This window comes from Lissotriton helveticus, chromosome 1_1, assembly GCF_964261635.1.
Source record: "Lissotriton helveticus chromosome 1_1, aLisHel1.1, whole genome shotgun sequence".
Classification (NCBI taxonomy): Eukaryota; Metazoa; Chordata; class Amphibia; order Caudata; family Salamandridae; genus Lissotriton; species Lissotriton helveticus.
The window spans coordinates 447319978-447345187 of NC_136057.1; the positions used below are offsets into that span (position 1 = coordinate 447319978).

At 49.1% G+C, this 25210-nt stretch overlaps 1 protein-coding gene and 1 long non-coding RNA gene across 2 annotated transcripts in view; one reads left to right on the plus strand and one right to left on the minus strand.

Annotated features, from left to right (window-relative positions):
- The window catches only part of LOC144811198 (uncharacterized), a 634750-nt gene that overhangs the window by 394390 nt on the left and 215150 nt on the right, over positions 1-25210 (plus strand). The window lies entirely within an intron of this gene.
- On the minus strand, positions 1280-6442 carry UPK3A (uroplakin 3A). The gene is made up of 7 exons (XM_078654019.1): positions 6291-6442; positions 4845-5027; positions 4102-4333; positions 3511-3590; positions 3048-3180; positions 2773-2930; positions 1280-1599 (listed from the first exon to the last, which is right to left on the minus strand). The coding sequence occupies exons 1-6, from the start codon at positions 6352-6354 to the stop codon at positions 2774-2776; spliced, it is 849 nt and encodes a 282-aa protein (XP_078510145.1). The 5' UTR covers positions 6355-6442; the 3' UTR covers positions 1280-1599; position 2773.

Genomic DNA, 25210 nt, shown 5'->3' on the forward strand with positions numbered 1-25210 from the left:
GTCCGAATTGGTCATGAGTGGGACGCTACCCAAAATCAGTCCAACAGGTGTATTTTTTTAATGTTGCCCCTGAATGTCGACGGCCATGCAGCTCAGAGTTTGGCACGTGAGATGCCAGGGATGTGGAGGAACCCAGCTCCAAACCAGCCTGCAAGCCGGACTACCATCATTTTTGCCAAGTGCTCTCCAAAACGATCCACAAATAGTAATCCTTGCCGGGGAGTGGGGTATAAATTTGGGTACTGGGGTAGATATGGTCCTAAATCACCTTAACTCTTCTTTCCTTGTTAATTGCCCCTTAGGATCCCCATTAAGAGTCTGGACTCAATTGCTGCTCTGAATTACATTATCTTTTACCTTTGACAGGAGAGAATGTTGCAGCAATTTTGTTAACAGGGGTGATTACACTGATCCGTGTAGTTCTGCATATGCACTTTTGCATGGTCTACGAGATTTATTATAACTTGGTTAAGTGGTCTAGGACAGATTAGGAATATAGAGTCCCAGACTTGCCACCCGTACTGTTGCTTGACAACTAGGTATGAGCTTTTGAAATACCAAACCCTACACTCCCGATATCACAAAACAAGATCAGATCTTCCAGATTAGATTGATACACTCAAAGCAGACACCTTGCAGGCCCAGGCAGAGTCCTTGGCCAGCTGCAGACCTCCTCGCTAGGGCCTACACTGTGTAGTCCCGTCTGATGTAACATTTAGTATACACTGATTTACACACCTAGGACTGTCTGTGCAATGTGTCCGTGATGTAAAGTTCTCCTTACACTGGTAGGAGTGGTGATCTAAAACTAAATGAATCCGAAAGAGTGGTGATTGAGACTTGAGGGGCAGTGTTAAAGGGCGGTGGTGAGGGAAAGCATGGCAGAGGTGGTCATGGGGGTGGGGGGGGGCGGAAGCAGACATCACACAGGGCTCCACCTGTGCTAAAGCCGGCACTGCGTCCTCATCTTCTGCCCCAAAACATGCAATTTCCAAAACAGATTATACGTACCTGAAGACTGCCAACTAGTATGGATGGCAAGTGACTCACACCGTGCAATCCTAGCGACTGATTTACACAATGACCCATTGTCTCCTTATAGTTTGTGATATGCATATGCCACAGCCTTGGACAGCGTGTGGTAAAAGGTAAATGACAACCACACATACGTATGGTAACCTGACCAAGAGCATGTCTACTTAAAATGGAAGAGACGTCACAGGCTCTTCACGGGTCTAAAAGCCACTCTTAGTCATAATAAAAATAAAAGCCAATCATGGAGGGTAATTAAATCTTTATTCATTCAACTTAAAAAAAATACGAGATAAATACAAAAGATAAAACTGCGGTGGTATGTATATTACAGCCGAGCCAGTCCACCGCTTCCATGATACTGCAAAACATAATTTACAAGAGTCATTCACAGAACCTTCCCCGCCCCACAGACACGCCCATGAATGTGCGAGGGTCATTGGTTCCATGTGTCCAGTCACGAAGTTTGACCCTTGGACAGTTGTACGTAGAACGATGACCACCAGTGACGAAGGAAAAAACTCCGATATAAGCATTCAGATGTGGTGGAATCACCGCCGGGTCATTCTAATGAAGAGAGAAATGCCAATGTCAGGTCACGCTCCAAGACTTCACATAGACCGCATGCAGGTCCCCACCGACCCCACCCACCCAGACCGAATATCATGCTCCCCAGAAGGGGCTCCGTGATTCCCATTACATTGTGTCAGGCTGCACACTGGAACCTAACACGCACGACCCACCCACTTGACAGCAAGCATTTCTTCCAAAATACAAAGTCTCTGTCCACAAACTACACATCTCGTTTTTCCCCCGACACGTTACTTCGGCTACAAATGCGCTGTACTGGTTACTTAGGGAGCCAATGAACTCAATAGCGTGATTTTAAAAAGGAAATTACAACTTTGCTGTGAGGGGGCAGAGTGTGGGAAAATACACCAATTTAAGTGGAAATTGTTACTTTACTTACAGGTTAAAATGAACCATTTTGTTTGATATTAAAACAACGTGTACAGTCAAGTTTCTGCAATTATGCAGGTTGTGCAAATCCATTTTAAATTGATCATTTTTAGGGGTAGAAAAACGACCTTTCAGTGCCTGATAAAAATGTCTAGCGCATTCATAATCTGTCTATTCTGTGCCTTGGTGGACCCGAGGATTTAACCTTATTCCTTTACACTGTAGTCCTTTGAACGAGATATATACACGCTAGTGGCTCTGAAGGATACAGGGGCTACAAAATTGTCGGTAGCGAGTGCCGCGTTGAAATACTAATGAGGCGCTAGTCTAAGGGTACTGCAGCGCTGGGTCTGGACCAGCAGCAACACAGCTTGCACACATTGAACAGCACGATTTGGAGTGCGTTTGATTGAGAAACATTAGGCTTTAGCGTCATCTGGGCCTCGTAATTCTGCAGATCTACAGCTTGAAAAAAATTCCTAAAGTTCTTCCAGACAAGGGATTCCCTGCCTCGCATGCGTTGTAGTAACGCACCTTTATCCCACCACACGTGGCTGCCACATGTGCACTGGGAGCTACAGCATGTAGCAGCCTGCACGGTCAGACAGGTCAACTCAAGCACGCCCACATCTAGCAGGGAAAGGTAAAGTTAGGACCACAGGGATTACACTCATTCATATCAAATCTAAGTGATGGTGGTAATAGCAGTTTCCGGCTCCGTGCCCCTCCACCGTGCCAATACTGCCCGGAAGCCCCCGGCGACCCACCTAGGCACCTTACCTCACACTTGCGGCGGCTTGACGGTGTAGCGCTCCGAAGCCCCCCCTTGGATGACAGACGAGTAGGCGGGGTCGGCGCTGGCCTGGGCCTTCGGCGCCGCCTGCTGGTGAACCGTGGTCTCGTGTCTGGTGGTCTGGACCCCGTCGGAGGCGCCGCTCCTGCACAAGGAGGGAACACAGAGGGTCAATGATTTACACAACACACTGCATGCACTTCCACCCCACCCGGCCCGTGAGGGGTCATCAGCAGGTGGCCACCGAGGGGCGGGTACTTACAGCACATTGGCCGCCACGGCTGCCACGAACCCCGCAAGCAGCAGGAAGAGCAGCGTGCTCAGGATGGAGGTGATGACGATCATCGCGCCGCTCCTGCGGCCGGGCCACGTGTCGATGGAGTCCGAACTCTTAGCTGAAGAAGAAACCACCGAGCGTTAGGTCTCTGGCACCCGCGCAAGACACTGCATCAACCACCACTGCCCACCCAGGCACCCGCAGACGCCACCCACACCGTGACACTGGAGACATATGCAAGACACCCAGCTGCCCCTGGGATGGCTCAGCGGCAGTCCCCACTATACAAGAGGGCCGTATCCATTAATTCTCTGCAGAATTGAGGAGGGCTTGTTCTGCGGACACCATGGGAAAGCACCCCCGCCGCCCCCACCCTGCATCAGAGAGCGAGGTGTGCTGCACCCCGCAATTGCCTTTAAATACCCCTCCGCTGCATGGCGTTCCTTACCAGCCTTTGTAGTGATTTGATCGGACCAGAGGGTTTGGTCAATACGGGCGCTCGCTTTGTTGATTAATCTATAGACGAACCTAAAGAAAGTACAGAAGACAACGCCATCAATGCATAACCCGCACGGGTCGACAAACCCCCCTTTTATGTTTCACAACCCCCCAGCCGCACCCACAGCGGGTGCCAAGGGTGAGAAGCGATGGCCGCCGCCCAGGAATATGCTCTTCTACGGGTAAGAGTTGAAACCCGGTGGCGCCTGCTTGCTGTCGGGAAGGGAGGGCGGATGGAATTTGTAACAAAAAACCGGCATTTAGCAAAATTAGGACTACAATTTTACATCAACCGATCACACAGAATGACGACGCTAATCAACAGCTAGTTACAGAGACATAAATTACATCGCAATTTTTAACGCCAATATGCCTGTTAATTACATTGCTGAGCTTTATTAGAACAGATGTCGTCTAAAAAAAACGGGACTTGAGCTCAATTTTCCGGAATCAGCTATAGGACAGCTGTGAAACCCGGGACTGTACCGTGAACTCCGGGCCACTTGGTCACCCTAGCTTGAAGGACGTCCCCCCATCATACCTGTATGCGGTGTTGTTCGCCAGCGGTGGGTTGCAGATGCCGGAGAAGTTCGGGTCATTCAGGCAGGTCGTGTTGTCCCCCACTCTCACGAGGTACTGCTGCAGAGTGTCGTCCGATGCGCCACCACCGAGGGCGGTACAGTTGGGGACTGCAAACTGCGCTACTATGTACGGCGCCGTGGCACCTCCGCTGGTGCTTCGGAAAGTCCCGGCGCCGATGGTATTGTCAGGAGCTGTAAACGAAGAGGGCGCGCGTTATTTATCATCCATCCCCACAGCGGGTTAAAGATGCCGCATGCGCTGGTGTGCAGAGAAGTGCCTCATCCCCATTGAAATCACTCATCCAATAATCCACCTGGGTGTGACCGTGGGCACCTGGCTGCACTGAGGTGGGCACGCCAGGGTTATTCGCATGGCGGTCGCGGCACCTCTAGTAAGTATGGTTTCGCAGCACAGACCAATCGAACCAGTTGAAGACATAAGGACTATGTGTTACATAAAACAAACAGAAAAAGTTTGCATATGTACAAGATGTAAAGTCACACCATCCAAATAGTAAAGTATCTCAAGGAAGAGATACGAATGGATTATATACTCCAAGAGTCACATAGGAATGTTAGAGAGTGCAGGGGAGATTCCCCAACGAGACCTTGCTGTGGCCGTGGGACGAGGCAGCTCGCAAACGCCGCCTAGAAATCCCCTAGAACATTCCCACTCGTGACTTGGGGTGAACCATGTACTCACCTGTTGCCTGCATTCCATACAGAACAACATCATAGAGCGCGTAGTTGAGTGTGCCTCCCGAGGCGGGGTCTTTGCGAATGGCCGAGTCAAAGACACAGACCGGCTTCTGCAGGGCAACCGTGGTCAGCGTGGGGTTATTGGCCAGCCTCATCGGACTTACAACCTGCGGTGCGGGTTCCTGCCCTGAGAAACAAGCAAAGAAAAAACCTCGTCATTCAGAGGATATGACCCCCCCCCCCCGCCCTCCAGAACTCAACATAACGAAAAAAAACAACCACACTAGTATTAAGCACTTTTAATGAAAGTTACCATTTACTGCTGAAACATTGCTACGCTGCTCTGTATTCAGTTTCCTTTAATAAAACCTGCGCCCAGCTATGTACCCCGTTATACTGACAACCATTGACTAAAATGGCTAGAAGAGACAGATTGGTAAACGGGAGCCACCACTAAGTCATGAAAAATACAGATAACCGAAGTGCAAGAGTGCTTAAACCTTTCCGTAAAAATATACACCCCACACAATCACTTTTCAGAATAGTGTGTTTGCCACTTGGAGCTACCGGCAAACAAGACCATCTCTGATACCAGCCATGGGGCGCACAGGACACCTGAAAGGGAGCGGCTCTGAGCCAAGAGCGTGGGGGCACCAGTTGAACCAGTCTCGCAAAACCTACTACGTTGAAGTACATCAGGTCAGAGATCCCGTGCGCTGCATTCGTCTGATCCCCAATCCGAAAACGCAAAGGAAATCTGAAAAAAGCGTTCGAGAGCAAGAGTGGCAGAAAAAGGGGCGTGTGGTAAGCACACACAAATTAAGCCCGGCACAGAATAAAAGTCATGTCTCCAACGGTCGATGCATCAAGTTCACGTGACAGGAAAACGTGCACAGGTATCAAAACAAAAAAGGTTTGTGTCACAGCCAACGCGTGTTTCGCCCCCTATTCTTGGCATATCTGCCTTTTTTCCCTCATACCACCGATTACTTGTCCTGGCACACCTGTTATTTGGGGGGCGGGGGGTTCCCTTTTCAGAGTACAAGCAGGTTCACAAATATCTTCTCATTTATACGCAGGAGCGTATACCATCGGGACCAATCACCCCTTCAACCTAGGTTCTTGAGGTGGAAGGATCAATAAAAATGAACCTCCAGCTGTTTAAGCGAGGAAACGTTCGCCTTCGTCGTTATGCAGGTTTTAAACACCTCTACTGAAATTTGAGAAAACTGGCAATAGCTAGAACAAAAAACAAAAAAAGTGGCGTTCTGGGAGAACGAAACACATATTTCCTTAACACCAGAAGTAAAAAAAAACAAAAAAAAAAACACTGCAGACCCTAACTATTGTTACCTGTTGCCACTACCATTTAATCCAGTTTTGCTTTTATGAATCCTTCAAATTACCCTCTATAATGACTAAAGTGGGGTTGGCTGGCGACCTAACTCACCTAAGGCGGAGCCGACGAACAGCACTGCCCACCACAGGGGCAGCAGGCGGCGGAAGGAAAACATGTCGGTCGAAGAAGTAGCACCACGGGTTTGGAACTCCGAAAGCAGACCCTCCGTGCAACGCAACAGCAGGACTTCTGACCGCGCGCTCGGCTCTCTGTAAAGGTCACCTGGCGAGCCCCGCCCACAAACAGCGCAGCCAATTACAGTCTGCAGCTCCACCTGCTTCAATCACGCGCAGCGCGCGACGCTCTGGGTGGCGCGCGGCTGCTCACCTGGAGCCGCGTCCTATGAGGGCACGCGGGGGGCGGTATTCCTCTGTAAGGTGCACGTTTCTTTGAGGAGATCCAAGCAAGAATGCGGTGAATCAGAGCTGCAAAGAGCGCCCACCCATATATCCAGGCCCAATGTGAACTTTCCGTCTAACCATTTCGACTAGTTCTGTAGTTCCCCTAATTTCGGCTACTGCACTGAAACACCCCAACGCCCTCTAGATTCCCTGCGCTCACACCGCAGTGTTAAAATTGGATGAGATAACGCAAGATTTACAACTTGATGTGTAAAAAGGTGGAGGGCCGGGTGCAATTAAAACAGGCATTTGCAATGCAATATATCTCCTATTACTGAATGTTTGCACTATTGGCGTTGCTAATAATAACGCAACGACAATAGCTCAAACTTGGGAGGGAGGGAGGGGGGGGGGGGTAAGCAGACCACTAGACGTGAACTGTGTGAAAAAGGCTGCTTTATTGAAACAGGTGCACATTACCACACATAAACCTCAGCAAACGCTTTACAAAACTATACCTCACTAAATAAACTTTTCCTCAACCCCCAGTCCCCACCCCCACCCCTAATACGTCATTGGCCCCGCCCCCCACCCATACATTATAACATTATACAACACCAACAATGCAAATTCATCATAATCAATTAAACTTAACACATCCCCATACTAATAACCAAAATCCCCGGCTTGCCCCTCAACCAACATTGTTCCCCCAACCACAGGAACCACCCCAACAAATTAGCCTGCCCAACTCACCCCGACAACGACCCAACCAAACAAACTAAACCACCACAATCCTGCCAATCCTGGCAAAAACACCATTGACCCCCGCACCAGCACCTGTTCCAAGCGACAATACAAGACCAAAACCCCATGCATACCTGTTCCAACAAAAACCACCTAAGAAAGGAGAAAAACTAAAACCAAATAATCGCAGATAAATAGGGAGGGAGGGAGGGATTAAAATACACTATAAACCCCGACCACCAAGTCACTGAAATCTAAAATGGTGGCCGGAAGAGGAGTCAGGGAAAATTTATACTGGGAATTGGGCGCTACTAAAAAGCAGCCCAATTTTAAAAAAATACGCCCAATGTCCTGCAAAAACCCCACACCCCGCCCGACCCTCCCAAACTGCCCAGGGGGGGACCTCCCTGCGGTCGGCAACCTCGCCCAAGCCCCCCTTGGGAGGGAGGGGTGGGGGGGGTAAGCAGACCACTAGACGTGAACTGTGTGAAAAAGGCCGCTTTATTGAAACAGGTGCACATTAACAATCATAAACCTCGGCAAACGCCTTACAAAACTATACCTCACTAAATAAACTTTTCCTCAACCCCCAGTCCCCGCCCCCACTCCTAGCACGTCATTGGCCCCGCCCCACCCATACATTAGAACATTATACAACACCAACAATGCAAATTCCATCATAATCAATTAAACTTAACACATCCCCATACTAATAACCAAAATCCTAGGCTTGCCCCTCAACCAACGTTGTTCCCCCAACCACAGGAACCATCCCAACAAATTAGCCTGCCCAACTCACCCCGACAACGACCCAACCAAACAAACTAAACCACCACAATCCTGCCAATCCTGGCAAAAACACCATTGACCCCCGCCACCCAGGAAGCGGGAGGGGAGGAATACTGCCCTCCCTCTTTCTGCCCCCAAAACAGAAAACAAAAGAAATATTCGTGTTGAACCTATTAAACAGCAAACTCCTGAACTTTAAGACAACGAGACAGAACTTCCCTTAGCTCCAACAAATACAAATCCATCCCCATCCTAGATAGATGAACATCATCGCTCCTGAAAAATTCAACCGTATCAAAACGAATGTCTCTATGAAGAACCCTTTCAAAACCTAAGGCTCTACAAAATCTAGAAACCTCCAGGTTAATCTTCTTGCGTGCTCTATCTACTGCTTTAGGTTTGAGAGCACCCCTCCAAACTCTCAGAGGAACCAATTCTGTCCATAACACATGGCACCATGACCATTGCTCCTTCACAAGCGTTAGATCTCTCTTCATGGCCCTTAACAAAACCACTCCCTTAACACCACACAAATCGTTTTCCCCTAAATGAATTACCAAGACATCCGGGCACCGACCCCCAACCATCCAGGTATTTAGAGCAGGAATCAACTCCTTCCACAACATCCCCCCTTTACCCTTCCAAACCACCTTGAATAAACGCTCGTTAAAACCTAATAAAGAACCAAAGTAACTCTGGCAAGCTTGAACGTGGGCCCATTTTACAAATGAGTGCCCCACAATCCATATGATCATTTCTGCTGCACTGGGGCCAGCCACAGAACCTGAAAAGAGAAAAACAGCATCAGACTTATGACTAAGCAGGTGACGCAAGCGCCTCCCACCCCACAGTCCTCACATATCGCTGAAAGCAATTAGATGACCAACGCCCTAAGCGCATGATATCCCGCCTGGACCAACCCCGATGATAGGCCTTGGTCGCAGCCCCAATCCAAAATGAATGAGTACCATACTGAGATTCATCCAAACCCATACTCCGCAAAGCTTTCCGAAGCACCATCCGAAGTTGATATTCATTGACCCGAGTCCCATCTAGATGTTGAAAGACACTGGCTGCAACATCCCCACCAGACAACACCCACCATCGCCGCGCCCACTGTAAAGGGCAAGTCCCCGGGGGGGGGAGGACGCTAATAACCAAGCACCCTTACCTTTACTCCTCTGATCTGTTTTAGACTTACGCAGCCAAATATGTACACCTCTATCAGACAAATGAACCTCTTGCCATGTCAAACCCTGAATGAACTTGGAACCCAACAACTCAGAAACCCGAAAAGCCCCAAAAAACATCCACACCATAAGTGTAGAAAAAAGACACGCTTCAAAAGAGTCCCTACACACCAAAGGCAATGCCTCAACCACCCTAGCTAAAGTCTGCCACGACAAAGGGGATCGAAGAGGACGTTCTGACCCCTGCTCCCGAGCCCAACCTTCCAACATCCTCTTCCCCACTTCCCTGCAGAAGGAGTGTATCCCCAAAGTAGCTTGCCCATAAAGGCAATGCCCGCTAACTTCCCAGCTATCGTCACTCTAGACAGACCTTTATCCATTAAATCAAGAATAAACTGTACCACATCTTCCGATCTCCGCCAACCAGGCTCCCTTCTACATGCCCCTAACGCTAAAAATTCAGACCAAGTCAGTGTATAAGCCGCTCGAGTAGAAACCGCTAAAGAACCTACCACCAGCTGTATGACCCTACGTTGCCTACATACCACAGATGTTCTGGCATGGGGATCGGGGTCCTGTCCGCGTCCTTGGCAAGCCCACGGAATCTCTCCCACTGTGAACGAGACAAAGCATCCGCAATGTCAATGTTCACTCCCGGGATGTGTAAAGCCCTAAAGCTGATGTCAAATTTCAGGCAACCCAACACAAAGACACAGAGCAATTACAGAATTTGTTCATCTCTGGCGGACTGTTTGTTAATGATATCCACCACAGCCATGTTGTCAATTCGAAAAAGGACCTTCTTATGGGCCAAATCCGGTCCCCACAGCGTCAAAGCCACCAACAACGGGAAAAGTTCCAAAAATGCAATGGACCTCCCACCGCTCTTCCAGTCCTCAGACCACTGTTCTGCACACCACTTGCCTTGCCAATACAAGCCAAAACCTTCACTGCCTGCCGCATCTGAAAATATTTGAACATCCCACACCCAGTCTTCCTCCCGGGCCAAAGGAACTCCATTAAAAGATTGCAAAAAGACAGACCACATCCGAAGATCTTCTTTAACTCCTGCTGACAACCGGACATGGTGATGGGGTAAGTGTTGGCCAGACAAAGCACGACCCAAGCGTCTACAAAAAGTTCTCCCCGCCCTGACCACCCGACATGCAAAATTCAGATGGCCCAGCAAAACCTGCGCTTCTTTCACTGTCATCTTTTTCCTCTGCAGCATGGTTGCCAAAAGCTCCAACATTTTCACCTTCTTTTCAACAGGCAAGCGAGCCTGCATAGTCATTGAATCAATTTCAATACCCAAAAAAGACATGGTCGCGCAAGGACCCATTGTCTTTTCCGGTGCCAATGGCACACCAATGAACTCCATGAGTTCCTGAAATGTGTCCAGAGCTGTTTGACACTCTGTAGAACCGGGGAACCTACAAAAAATAAATCATCCAAGTAGTGCGTCACTAGCTCATGGCCACTGCGCTGAGTGAAAAACCATTGCAAAAATGTACTGAAGGATTCAAAAAGGGAACAGGACATGGAACAACCCATTGGCAATGCTTTGTCCACGTACCATTTACCAGCGAAATGGATCCCCAGAAGACTCCAATCCTCTGGATGGACTGGAAGCAGCCTAAATGCAGATTTAATATCGCATTTTGCCATTTCTGCAGTTGGGCCCGCGGTCACGACCAGTGACATTGCAACATCCACCGAGGAATATGACACAGAGGCTGGCTCCTCATCAATAAAATCATTGACTGAAGACCCCTCCGGCCATGATAGGTGTTGGATTAACCTAAACTGACCCGCCTCCTTTTTGGGAACTACCCCAACCGGAGACACAATCAGATCCTCTAAAGGCCAATTATCAAAGGGACCTGCAATCCTACCCTCTCGTACCTCTTTGTCCAGTTTTTCCTGCACTACATCTTTGTGTTCTTCAGCTGATTTCAGATTCTTTGACCAACGCCGCTGACGCGGCCCGTTGTAACCGAGTCGAAACCCCTCACCAAAACCCTCCAATAACAGCTTTGTAACTCTCACATCCTCATATCCCTGCAGTACCTCTGCCAACCGATCTATTCTAACCGGAGTACGAGTCTTTGGGCCCAGACCCCTGAGGACCCTTTCCCCCTCTAGAAGACTGGGGTTGCTGTGATGTGCTTGGAGCACTGGCAGCTGGCCGCGACCACTGCTGGCTGCCTGAGTTCCCTGCGCCCCAACACTTGAACAAAGGATGCTTTCTACCACACTGGGAACATTCATGCCTGAATCAACAATATTCCCTGGTGCACATGCCCTTATTGAAATCCCAGCATGTACCGACTCCTGCCTGTGCTGTTGAAGTACTTTCCACCCCGCCCCGGGTGGGCTTCCCCTGAAAGGGCCGATAAACTAAGGACAAACCACTAGCTGTAAAGATTGTGTTACCCCCTGCTGACGCACCCATCGTGTGTTGCCATAAATCAGTGTCTAACTCTCCCCACTTTGCCTCTGAATCCCAGGCCATGCGAGCCCGAAACTCCTCACCATATTGTGCCCAAGCAAAACCACTGCCAGTAATTTGAGCTTTCCGTATAACATCCATGTATTTAAAAATAGCAACGCAGCGCTCCGGAAAATTTTCACAATAAACGCTAGCATAAATCAGAAACGCTGTGGTCCAATTCAATTCTCAATAGTTAAAGGCACTTTCGGGCACGTAGCCAGCTCATATTCTTCTTCTTTAGAGCCTTCTTTAGAGCGAACCTTTCTATGTAACAGTTTCACAATTTCAACATATTCGCCCTTCCAAATCCTTTCTTTAGTGGCCAGCATCAAGTGTGCACCCAGAGGTTTCGTTACTCCCATGTAAGGCAGCTTCCTGATTTTTAATTCCTTGCTATGCAACGGATCCTTGCTGATGACAACCTCGTCAGTGTTCATACTACTCTCCACCTTAGTGCCTAAACCTCCCTCGTCCTCCCTTGTACCAACGCCCTGATCCTTAACATAACAACCTTTGTATAATTTTCCTTCCCCAGCCTCTTCACCCCCTGTCCCCACAGACACCATGTTTGGTTTGGCCCGTGGTTCAGAACTCTCCCCTGGCTCCAACAAGGGGGCCTGACCAGGCACCGATCGCCATGACACATGTTCAACGTTATCCACCAGTCGAGGAACCCTCACCGAGGGGCCGCGCTCTCTTCTGGGTCCAGACGCTGTATCTCCCTTGGGTGGTATCACTGGCGGTGCCTGCAAAAAACTACGAGAAGCATGAGAGAGCCCCCCCCAACCTCCACTTCACACAGTTCCCCTTCCTCAGGGGTATCTTCATTGTAGTCCAAAACTAATGGCTCCTCCATCTGTGAAGGGCCAGCAATTGACACCATACCACGGGCCTTACCGGGCCCTTCATAACCAACACAGGCCTTACCGGGCCCTTCATAACCAACACAGGCCTTACCGGACCCTTAATAACCAACACGGGCCTGACTGGACCCTTTCAATACACCAGCAGGAGGAGCCGACTCTACCCGCCGGTACTCCCCCATACGTTGACTAACACTTGAAGCAGTTCCTGCCGTCCACTCCGTCTGACGTGAAGGTATAGAAGTTGGGGCCAGTGAGGTCGCGCCGGACCTGCGTTTACTGACCGCGCCGGGATCCCCCACCGGTACGGGATGTGCCGCGCCAGGCTCCACCCTCCCTTCTCCTCGGCGCCACTGGGCCGCACTTCGCCCTACCGAGTCTGCTGCTCCTTGAAACTCCCTAACCTGTGGAGAGAAAGTTCGGACTGATGTGCCGGGACCCTGAAAAGTACCTACTCCAAAATCCCTTACACCTAGAGAGAATCCCCTACCAGGGCCTACACTCTGAACTGGCTCAAATTGTCCAGACTGCGGAACCCCCGCCCCGCGTGCAGCCGCCGCCGGGGGAGGGGAATCACCCACCTCATCGTCACTGCTCAAATCTAGCATTGCCTGAACTGTGGAAGCCGCAGGGCCCAACACCTGACCTCCCTGCGTCTTATTACCTACCTCCACAGACTCCCGAGTCCCAACACACGTACTTGGAGCCCTCAAAGACCGGCTAGGAGAGACGCTCACACCCTGAATTGACTGCTGACCCCTCATATCTAACCCAGCGTTATCATGGAACAGCTATTAGGACTTGGTTCCGCAAGCTGCAAACGGGCTCAGCTCATGCCAGTGCACCATCTCACATAATTCCAAGCACTCTGCCTTTAGGATTGATAAGGCCTGCCATAGAAGGGACTGATAGGAATATATGTGTCCATTTTAGGGTTAGATATAGGCATACTATATCTACAGCAAAGGGTGATTACACCACCTTTCCCCAGCTGTCATGCAGCCAGTTGTGTCAGTTTTAGATGGCCAGCCAGGGGTGGCATAATACATGCTTCAGCCCCTGGTAGGCCCTGGGTACACCTATGCCCTGGATACCTAAGGTATACTGTACAGGGACTGATAAGGTGGCCCAGTACCAATTGGTAAATGCACCTAAAGTACATGGTTGTCAATTTAGAGAGAGAACAGCTAGGCTGTGGGTCTGATTAGCAGGCCCACAGCCAGGGAAAGTCGTAAACCAGTGAAGCAAAAAGCAAAAATCTGGGGTGACCATAGGATTGCAGACCCTACTCTCCTACATAACCCCCCCCCAAACTTAGGGACATTAAACTAACCTTGACCAGGTGAGTCTTACTGTTCTAAGTGGAAATACCTGGAGAGACCATCTGCATTGCCATGGTCAGTCCCTGGTCTGTGCTCCACTGTAAAGTCCATCCCCTGTAGGGAACTGGACCACCTAAGAAGTTTGGGGTTTTCACCCTTCATCTGATTTAGCCATAGGAGGGGCTTATGGTCGGTCTGAATCTTGAAGTGAGTTCCAAACAAGTAGGGCCTCAACTTCTTCAGGGCCCAAACCACAGCAAAGGCCTCCCTCTCAATAGCTGACCAACGTTTCTCTCTAGGGGTCAGCCTTCTGCTTATAAAAGCAATGGGCTGGTCATGACCATCAATATTCAGTTGAGATAGAACAGCTCCCACACCCAACTCAGATGCATGTGTTTGGACAAGGAAGGTTTTGGAGTAGTCAGGACTCTTGAGAATAGGTGCAGTACACATGGCCTGCTTTAGGTCATCAAATGCCTTCTGACAGCTAACTGTCCACTGAACTATCTTTGGCATTTTCTTGCTTGTCAGGTCATTAAGTGGTGTCACAATGGACCCATAATTCTTGACAAACTTCCTATAGTAACCAGACAGGCCCAAGAAAGCTCTGACCTGTGTCTGGATGGTTGGAGGAGCCCAGTCCTTTATGGCCTGTATCTTGCTCTCCACTGGTTGAACCTGGCCTCCACCCACAAGGTGGCCCAGGTACACAACCTGACTCTGCCCTATCTGGCACTTAGTAGCCTTGATAGTGAGGCCTGCCTTTTGCAGGGCCTCCAAAACTTTCCTCAGTTGGATCAGGTGATCCTCCCAGGTGGAGCTAAAGACAGCAATATCATCTAGATATGCTGCACAAAAGTCATCCAACCCAGTGAGAACTTGGTTCACCAACCTTTGAAAAGTGGCAGGTGCATTTTTTAAACCAAAGGGCATCACCACAAATTGGTAATGACCTCCTGGGGTAGAAAATGCTGGTTTGGCCTTGGCATCCTCAGCTAACCTGATCTGCCAATAACCAGCTGTTAGGTCAAATGTACTTAAGAAAGTTGCAGAAGCCAACTAGTCTATCAGTTCATCTGCCCTAGGTATTGGATGGGCATCTGTCTTAGTGACAGCATTGAGACCCCTGTAATCTACACAAAACCTCATCTCTCTCTTACCATCCTGGGTGTGAGGTTTTGGCACTAGAACTACAGGACTAGCCCAAGGGCTCTCTGAGGGTTCAATAACTCCCAATTCCAACATCTTTTGAACTTCTTTCTTAATGCAGTCCCTGACGTGGTCAGGTTGCCTGTAGATTTTACTCTTGACAGGCAGACTGTCACCAGTGTCCACCTCATGGGTGCACCAGTTTGTCTGACTGGGGGTCAGTGAGAACATTTGCCTGAAGGATTGAAGAACCTGTTTACAATCCTCTTGTTGATGTTCAGAGAGGCTGTCAGAAAAGACTACACCATCTACTGACCCATCATCAGGGTTCTGAGTGAGCAGGTCTGGGAGAGGGTCACTCTCTTCCTCCTGCCCCTCATCTGTGGCCATGAGCAAGCCCATGTCCTCCCTGTTGACAAATGCCTTGAGCCTGTTTACATGAAGCACCCTGTGGGGGCTCCTGGGAGTTCCCATGTCCACCAAGTAGGTGACTTCTCCCTTTTGCTCAATGATGGTATGGGGTCCAGACCATTTGTCTTGGAGAGCTGCTGGGGCCACTGGCTCCAACACCCACACCTTCTGTCCTGCACGGTAAACAGCTAGGACAGCCTTTTGGTCATGCCAAGCTTTTTGAAGTTCTTGGCTGGCCTCAAGGTTTTTAGATGCCTTCTCCATGTACTCTGCCATCCTGGAGCAGAGACCAAGTACATAGTCCACTATGTCAAGTTTAGGCTTTTTGAGTCGTAACTCCCATCTTTCCTTCACCAGACATAGGGGTCCTCTTACAGGATGCCCAAACAGAAGCTCAAAAGGGCTGTAACCAACCCCCTTCTGTGGGACCTCTCTGTAAGCAAACAGGAGGCAGGGTAAAAGGATGTCCCATCTTCGCCTAAGCTTTTCAGGTAACCCTTTTATCATCTCTTTGAGGGTCTTGTTGAATCTCTCAACAAGCCCATTGCATTGTGGGTGATAGGGTGTGGTGAATTTATAATTGACACCACACTCCTTCCACATTGCAGTCAAGTATCCTGACATGAAGTTTGCACCTCTGTCAGAGACAACCTCCTTAGGAAACCCCACTCTGGAGAAAACTTCAAGCAGGGCCCTGGCCACAACAGGAGCTGTAGTGGTCCTGAGGGGAATAGCTTCTGGATACCTGGTGGCATGATCCACTACCACCAGTATAAATCTGTGCCCAGATGCTGTTGGGGGGTCCATTGGTCCAACAATGTCTATCCCCACTCTTTCAAAGGGTACCCCCACCACAGGTAGTGGTATGAGGGGGGCCTTTGTTGTGCCACCTAATTTGCCACTAGCTTGGCAGGTGACACATGAGCGACAAAACTCTTTAGTGTCTTCAGACATATGAGACCAGTGAAAGTGTGGGGCAAGCCTGTCCCAAGTCTTGTTCTGGCCTAAGTGACCTGCAAGGGGACTCTCATGGGCTAAGGTGAGAAAGAAACCTCTAAGAGACAAGGGGATGACCAGCCTCCTGGTAGCACCAGGCTTGGAGTCTCTTGCCTCTGAGTATTGGAGTCCATCTTCCCAATATACCTTATGGGCACCTGTAGCATTCCCTGCAGCCTCAGCAGCAGCCTGCTGTCTAAGGGGTTCAAGAGAGGAACAGTCTAATTGGGCCTGTCTCAAGTCTGCCCTGGAAGGTCCCCCTGTCCCAAGAAACTCAACCTGATCAGGTTCAAGCTCTTCTAGGACAGTTCCTTCTGGGGTCACGCGCCTTTGTTACCTTGCTCGTAGTCACGTTTTTTCACAGCCCTTAGGGGTTTGTTGATAGTGGTCTCTTGTTTATGTTCACAATCTTTACTCTTCGCTCTGTCCTCTTTTTATTGCCTCTGACATTCATCTTAAACGCACTCGCGGGCTCTGAAGCACTTGCACGCATTTACTAGATGGCGTCTGTTATTCTTCAGTACAGCCGTTCCCGCATGACACACGCGGTAAGATAACCCGGATATATTTTTGCTAAATACTCCGCCACACACTTTACGATGACTTGATTTCAACATCACATTATTCTATAAGAGCACATTTTTCACGGTGACGGTGGTATCCCTTTGGTTTACAGAGTAGGAGATCTATCGTAACACTGAGCACATCACCACACCAGTTCCGTTATTTGGTCTCTATTGTACACTCGCTGATTACTCAAAACTCACCCCGTCTTTTCTTCACATGAACCCGGATGACCATTTGATTGCACCTTTTGTTTTTAGAGCACAGGCATGAAATGTAGCACCCATAGTTTTGTGGTTTCCACGTATTTTTCACACAAGACTGTCAGCTATTTATCTCTCTCACATTTCCGGCTCCTGACTGATATAGTCTCCCTTTACTCATTTACAGTTTCATACCCCCTGACGAAGAGCCCTTTGGCTCGAAATGCATCGGGGTGAAGATACATGCATTTGATGCCACTTTACTGAATTTGAGTTTTTGGAATATTTCACAATAATGAATGATACTCGTTCCTATACACGAGGAGCACCTTGTATAATATGGTGAAAAGACTAATTTAATGTGAAAAAGTGAATAAAACTTTTTTCGAACATTATTGGATTACTTTGCTGCTCATTTAAGCATATAGGAGTGCTCAGGTTAACCACCTTGTGCTTACAAGGTTTTCGCAAACATTTAATACTTCTTGCTCTTCCCGGACAGTAAGAGCACAATCCTGAGCACCCTAAAAGACTCACTTTCTTGGAATATCTTTGATTTACTCGATTAACCCAGGAGTGCAGCGGAACCATTTCACATACAGTCAAGCTCTTCTAGGACAGTTCCTTCTGGGGTCTCTGGGTCAGCGTCCTGAGAGGGCTGATCCTCAACCTGAGGCAGGGGGGAAGGCTCTGCCTTAACCCTACCATTCCTTCTCTTGGGTAGTGTCTGGTCCATTCTTCCAGGATCCAGCACTTGTTCAGCTGGGCATTTCTTGGCCTGTGACCTAGTCACTGCAAGGACATGTGAGGAGAGACCTAGCATTTCTACATGAGTCCTGTACTCCACATCTGACCACAGTGAGCATTCCAAATCATTGCCCAAAAGACAATCTACTGGGAGGTCTGAACTAACTACAACCCTTTTGAGGCCAGTTACCCCTCCCCAGGAGAAATTAACAACTGCCATACTGTGATTGGTAGTGACATTGCTAGCATTGGTCACTAGGTAATCTGAACCTAGCATGATCTGGTTAGGGTCCACAAATGTTGGTGTCACCATAGTGACACTGACACATGTGTCCCTGTAGGCCTGAGCCATTTTTCCATTAATTAAAGGCGTTTGCCTGTATTTGCCCAGAGTACTAGGACTTACAGTAGGGGCCATATCCATGTCCCCCGTACAAACAAGAACTGCCTGAGTAGGAATTCTGACTAAGTCAGAACCCACCTCAGTTCCCAGGGTTAACCCAACTATAGCCTTGGGAGGTACACTACCACTACTAATTGTACTAGGGGGTGCAGGTGTCATAGGGACAGTAGTGGTAGGAGTTTGGCCTTTCTTGGTGCACTCCCTAAACCAGTGAGTTTTACTTTTACAGTATTGGCACCATGGTTTCTTAGGGCCATCATTCTTCTTCTTTTGGGAATTTTGGGACCCACCCTCTTTAGGTTGTTGGGGCTCTGTTGAAGACTTCTGGTCATTTTGTTTATTCTCATTACCCTTCTGGTCTGCTTTCTTCTGGCCACCACCCTGGTTCTGGTTCTGCTGCTTGACCCTTGTCCTGACCCATCTGTCTGCCTTCTTTCCCAATTCTTGGAGAGAGGTCAGATCTGAGTCAATCAAGTGCTGATGCAACAACTGGTTCTGACAATTATTTAAGATTTGCTCTCTCATAATTAGATTATACAATCCTGTGTAATCAGTAACTTTACTTCCCAGTAACCAGCCTTCCAAAGCCTTAGTGGCACAATCAACAAAGTCAGTCCAATCTTGAGCCTGAGTTTTCTGGGTGTCTCTGAACATTAACCTGTACTGTTCAGTTGTTAAGCCAAACCCATCAATCAGTGCAGTTTTTAAGACTTGGTAATCATTAGCATCCTCATCTCTAACAGTGAGGAGCTTATCTCTACCTTTACCTTCAAAGGAGAGCCACAATATAGCTGCCCACTGACTCTGGGGTACCTGCTGTACTTTGCAGGCTCTCTCCAAAGCAGTTATCCACTAGTGGATATCATCTCTTGTCTTATAGGAGGGCACTATTTTACTCAGGTTTCTAGTATCAAAACCCCTTTCTCTATCCCTAGGGATATTGCTGCCACCAGTGGGGACTACCTCACTCAACTGTTGCTCTCTAGCAAAGGCAAGCTTCTCTTTGGCAAGGGCAAGTTCTTCCCTTTGGATCCTCAGATTAGCTTCCTTCATCTTTGCTTCATGTTCTCTCCTCTGAGGGGAAGTCATTCTCCTCTGAGCAGATGCATGAGAGTGCACAGATCTATTGGAGTCCCTAGAAGGAGATCTATCTCTCCTAACCCCAAAGTTAGGCCTGCAAAGGGTCAGTACTGGGGGTCCCCCAGTTCCTTCCCTATGCATGTCTAAGTTGGCCCTGGTTAGTCTGCTGACTACTACAGGACCTTTGTCTGCCTCATCCCCAGTTTCCTCATCTTCCTCCTCCTCCTCTACATCTTCTGTTTCAGGGAGATCTGGATCACCACGAGTACCTTCTAAGGGGGGCATGCTCCTATCTGGATTAGAGGGGTCTGTGTAAGCAGCCCTTCTGGCATCATATGTCTCTAAGAGACCTAACAGAAAAGGAGTGGTAGGGTTGGAACCCTGTTTCAATTTCCTGGAGGTACACAATTGTCTCATCTCCTGGAAACTGAGAGCTGCATATCTGGAAAGGACCTGTGGAGGGTCACTAACCACTAGGGGAGTCTCTGAAGTCTCTCCATGGGTAGACATGCTTTCTAGTGAGGTGTAAGTGATGCACCTACCTACACTATGGGTTTTCCTACTGATCCCTTGCTAAGAGTTGTAGTCAGGGTGTGCTAGGCCCTTTCTACTACAACAGCTGGTTCAGTAGAACTCAGAGTATTTCTAAGCTTGTTATATGTACCTAGAGTACCTTATGTGATCTTTCAAATGATATTTCAAGATTATATTTGGTAAAAACAACAGCAAGCTCAAATCCCAACCGCTGCACACCAATGTGTGAAGTTGGCCTGATATATGATGCTCACTAGTTCTAGTGATCACCTTGTATCAGCCCAAACAACCCTTATGGTGATTGGTTGTAAGTCAACCTTATAGACCAGCTATCCTAATGGTAGCATGGACAAAGCAGTCTTAGGCTAAACTCTTTTGGCATGTGAAGCCAGCTGTTTTACCACAATATAACCCCTTGAATATCAGATGAATGGACATCACACAGGTTGTTATGAAAATAAACAGTATATGTATTAATAACAACACCTCTGAACTCTTTATGAGGTCAGAGGGCTAATCACATGACAATCTCTTAGGAAAAATACGACAAGTTGCACAAAATTACAATGGTGCCCTAGGGGCACGACAAACCATATACTAAGTAAGTGGAATGTGAAAGTCGATAAAAGGAATGGAGCTGTCCAGAGGCTGTTGGATCGATGGGACCACGCTACACTAACTCTAGGTAAGTAATAGGAGGCCCACGGAACGCGTGTGCAGAGTGTGAACTCACACGCGAGATGCGTAACAACGTCTATGGACAGTACAGTTCAAGTTAAAGGTGATTACGGACAATCCTGACTAGTTAGGACTAAAACGAATGTGGAACTGGACACTAGGACAGTTAAACTACCCTTGAGCACCGAAATGCTCTCGTTACCTCACCCACGGGCTGCGGGTGCATAGGTGCCAAAGTGTGTCGGGTTCTCGCGTTGAAGTCAATGGAGCCTGAAAGAAAAGATGCTGCAGGCGACCAGGAGGAAGATGTCCGGTGCGATCCAAGGGTGGATCGGTGAAGAAGAGGACCTGAAAGCAGAGGGGACAGTGTTCAAAGTCACTAGCCAGTGACTGGTGTGGAACCAGGAAGGAACCAGGTGCTGTCGTCGCGATCAGGTGAAGAGTGGACGCTTGACTCTGCAGCCACGTGGACCAGGAGGTGTCTTCGATGAACAGGATGGGGGCACGAGCTGTCCCACGCAGGCTCTCGCTGTCGGGTCCGGATTTGGAGTCAACAGACCTTGGCAAAGGCAACCCACGCGGTGAGTGGAAAAGACGTCTGATGCGGACTAGGAGAGTCCGGGGTGCCCCTCTTTTGGAAGGAAGCAAGGGCCAGTCTGGAGCAACCAGACCAGCAGCAAAGATTCAAAGGTTCGTCGTCTAGGAGGCCACTAGCCAGCCGGCAAGTGACCAGACAACGCGTCGAGCAGCAGACAAGCAGAAGGGCCCCACGCAGATCTCGTGGATGCTGGAGGGCTGATCTTCGGTGCAGGGGCTGCTCGGGGTTGGGGCTTCTCAGTCCCCAAAGTACTTGGTCGAGTTTACCTCGGGAGTCGTGCTGGAAGCGAAGTGCAGTTTCTTTCAAGATGGCCGGTCCCACGTGTCTCGTCGCACCCACGGGTCTCAGCTTTGCTGCAGATGTGTGTTGAGGTCGGAGAGGTCTGGGAATCCGGGTCTCGTCGGGCTCTGAAGTCTGGATCCTCGAGGGAAGACGACAAAGTGAAGCCGCTGGACGCTTGATGGTGCCTGCAGTTGCAGGGTGGACACTCCTTGTCCACAAGGGAGATTCTTCAGTCTTCTGTGGAGCAGAACGTCGAAGTCCAGAGTTTCTTCTTGTAAAGTTGTTCAGGATTAATCTAACTTGGAATGGGACCAGCTCCTACCTTTATCCTGCTAAAGGGGGCTGCACTACTGACTAGGTCCCTCCCCTGGGTGGGACCAGGAAGGGGGGTGGTTACACCCCCTATCCTTTGTCCGGTTTCCCGCCAGAGCTGGGGCTGGAGTGCCCCAGCAACTGGTTTGAACCGGTGTATGCACAGGGCACCTTGTGTACCCCAGGCATGTCTCATTCCTTTCAGGCCTATCCTACCCAATACACAAATTCCTGTCTGGGGTGGTGCTAGCACCTCCCAAGGCAGGAAACCCTTTATCCAAGCCGCCCTCGCGGAAGGACTCCCAGCAGCAGGAGGTCAGACTTGTGTCTGTGGTGGCAGCATCCATTTTGTGATGCCAAGGCTCGAGTTAACTTTAACCGGGGTTCTCTGTTACATACATGTTGTGCCCCTCTAGAAGGGTGGAATGCTACCCCCGTCGCCAGAATTGGCGAGGGGGTAGTATTCCAATTCGTATGACACCTTACTCGACATGTTTTGATAATGTTATACCAGAGTTAGCATTTAACTGCGGGGTTGATAATGCACTTAAGAGTATATGGTATAGCGTTATCATGGAACAGCTATTAGGACTTGGTTCTGCAAGCTGCAAACGGGCTCAGCTCATGCCAGAGCACCATCTCACATAATTCCAAGCACTCTGCCTTCAGGATTGATAAGGCCTGCCATAGGAGTGACTGATAGGAATATATGTGTCCATTTTAGGGTTAGATATAGGCATACTATATCTACAGCAAAGGGTGATTACACCACCTTGCCCCCGCTGTCATGCAGCCAGTTGTGTCAGTTTTAGATGGCCAGACAGGGGTGGCATAATACATGCTTCAGCCCCTGGTAGGCCCTGGGTACACCTATGCCCTGGATACCTAAGGTATACTGTACAGGGACTGATAAGGTGGCCCAGTACCAATTGGTAAATGCACCTAAAGTACATGGTTGTCAATTTAGAGAGAGAAAAGCTAGGCTGTGGGTCTGATTAGCAGGCCCACAGCCAGGGAAAGTCGTAAGCCAGTGAAGCAAAAAGCAAAAATCTGGGGTGACCATAGGATTGCAGACCCCACTCTCCTACAGCAACATCTCGGGTAAGCCCCACTAGTAGGTCGAATCTCAAGAGTCCACTCCGACTCTGTATCAAAGTCATTAGTGTTCCAGCAGGGCTGCTGTATCTAGCAAGCAAGTTCCCCCAGGGCCAAGAAGCCCGAATTCAGTCTTAACCGCACCTGCAGGATCAGAGCATCTGGAGTTACGGGACGCGCCCTATCTGCGGGTGCCAGAGCAGCAGTGGCTGGTGCAGGTGAGTTCACTGCACGCAGCAGAGGGGGGCTGTTCCCAACAATCCCAGAGTTCATCACTCCCGGTCACACTCCGCAGTGACCGAAGATTCCTTGTGGCTCCTCCTGGCAGGGAAAGTTTTTGATCCATTCCACGGTGGTGCGAATTTCCTGATGCTGATCCCTCGTCCCAGTGTAGGTGCATAGGGGTTCCCATGGTGGCCTCAATCCTCCTGCAATGCTCCTGGTCAGGTCATACTTCTTGGTAGTCCTAGTGACCTACTCTGGTATATAGGGTCACTGTATCTCTATTGTGCACAGGCACCAACCCTATCAGCACAGTTGATGCCTGTATGTCGGACTCTCCTTGCATACTGGGTCACCGGCTCTTCACAGTGCAATGACTACGAACCACTGCACACAGCAGTCTGTCCTTTGCGGCCCTTCCTGGCATACGGGGTTGCTGGTTCCTCACTGCCGATGGACGCTGGCCCAATCACACAGCGATGATTAAAGTTCACTTTGTGGTGGCTCCCTCCCGGCATACAGGGTCAATGAGGCCTCACTGCACATGGTTTCGGCACAGCGATATCCACAACTCTCTTAATGATGGCCTTACTCTGGCATACAAGGACTTTCGTCCTGTACATGGACAATGACCCAATTGGTCCTCACACCTCGTTCAAGGAATCCACTCAACAGTATTCCCCATTGGACATCACTCCCTCAGTGCTCTCCTCTTCCTCACATGGCACACTGGTCTCGGCAAGAAGACAGGTGCTGGTGCTTCAGGCTCCATGGAAAGTGGTCTTGGATTCCCTGGGTGATTTCCCTGAGCCCAGCAGGGAGACTAGCAGGCCTTCGCCCTCAGTCCTGATCACAGGCAAAAGTCTTGCAGGGGTCTTCACACAGTCCAACTGGTTTCTTGATAGTTGGTTATTTTTGCGGTCTCAAGCTCCACTTGGTATTATTTAGGATCTGAATCTTTTGATTTTTTGTTGGGTGTCTGCTTCCGTTGGAAGTGCCTTTTTCTCTGCCCTCTCTTCCTCTTGAAAGCAGTCTGTCACAGCAGGAATTACTCCAAAGCTGATAGGCCCACCACACAGGCCATCTGAGTGACTAGAATTCACACCTGGATGTCAGCCATAGTGATATGTATATTAAAAGGTTAGCCCAAGGTTCCAGCCCTACTGTTTATGATTCTCTTATCAGTCATATCTCCTTCGTGAATTGTGCACAGTCCCCTTCCTTTTGAGGGGGAAGTCCTGGCTGTCCTTTCTCCAATACGTCCCACCCAACTAGAAATTAAGAAATGAAGCAAATCTCTTTGGGGGGATTCCTCTACCTCCTCTCCTCATGTTTCAGCTTGCAAGCCTGGGTCTCCCAAAATGGAACCTATAGTCTGCCATTTATGCTATTTATTGTACCATTCACAGGCACACATTCACCCTTCATATGCATTTATCATGCACACACTGCACAACACTATATTCTTCATTCACAGCACCACTCACAGGCACACATACACCTTAAACATGCATTCAACATACACGTATTGCACAGTTCTGCAGTATCTCTGTATTGTACCCTGCCCAGGCACACATACACCAGAGGCAGACACACCACTCATGAGCTACGCAGCACTCCAAAGGATAATGTAGGCCAGGGGATGAGTTAAGCACACAGTAGCAGAACTTTGAATGAGTGAGCCTATAAGCCTCACTTCAATGGCACAGGTTATATAAGACCTGTTCACTTCTATTGATCACTACACAGTATAATGCCACCACAGCGCTTGTGTTTACAACCTTATGAAAGTGGTAGCCTTCCAACACTATGAGGGTTGCGTTTTGGGTGCCCCTCCTGGTCCAACAAGACCACAAGCCATGAGACCGGCATATACCATGCTGCTGAAGTCAACAAAAATTAAGGATCCAGACGTCAGTATAGTTGGGGCACTAAAGGCAGGGGTACATGT

Excerpts from the sequence above, each read along its gene's own strand:
- UPK3A (XM_078654019.1), bottom strand. The coding sequence starts at position 6,354 with ATGTTTTCCTTCCGCCGCCTGCTGCCCCTGTGGTGGGCAGTGCTGTTC. Across the intron at positions 4,334-4,844 it reads GTATGGAATGCAGGCAACAG|CTCCTGACAATACCATCGGC; the intron begins GTGAGTACATGG and ends CTTCGTTTACAG. Across the intron at positions 3,181-3,510 it reads TCAAATCACTACAAAGGCTG|CTAAGAGTTCGGACTCCATC; the intron begins GTAAGGAACGCC and ends TTTCTTCTTCAG.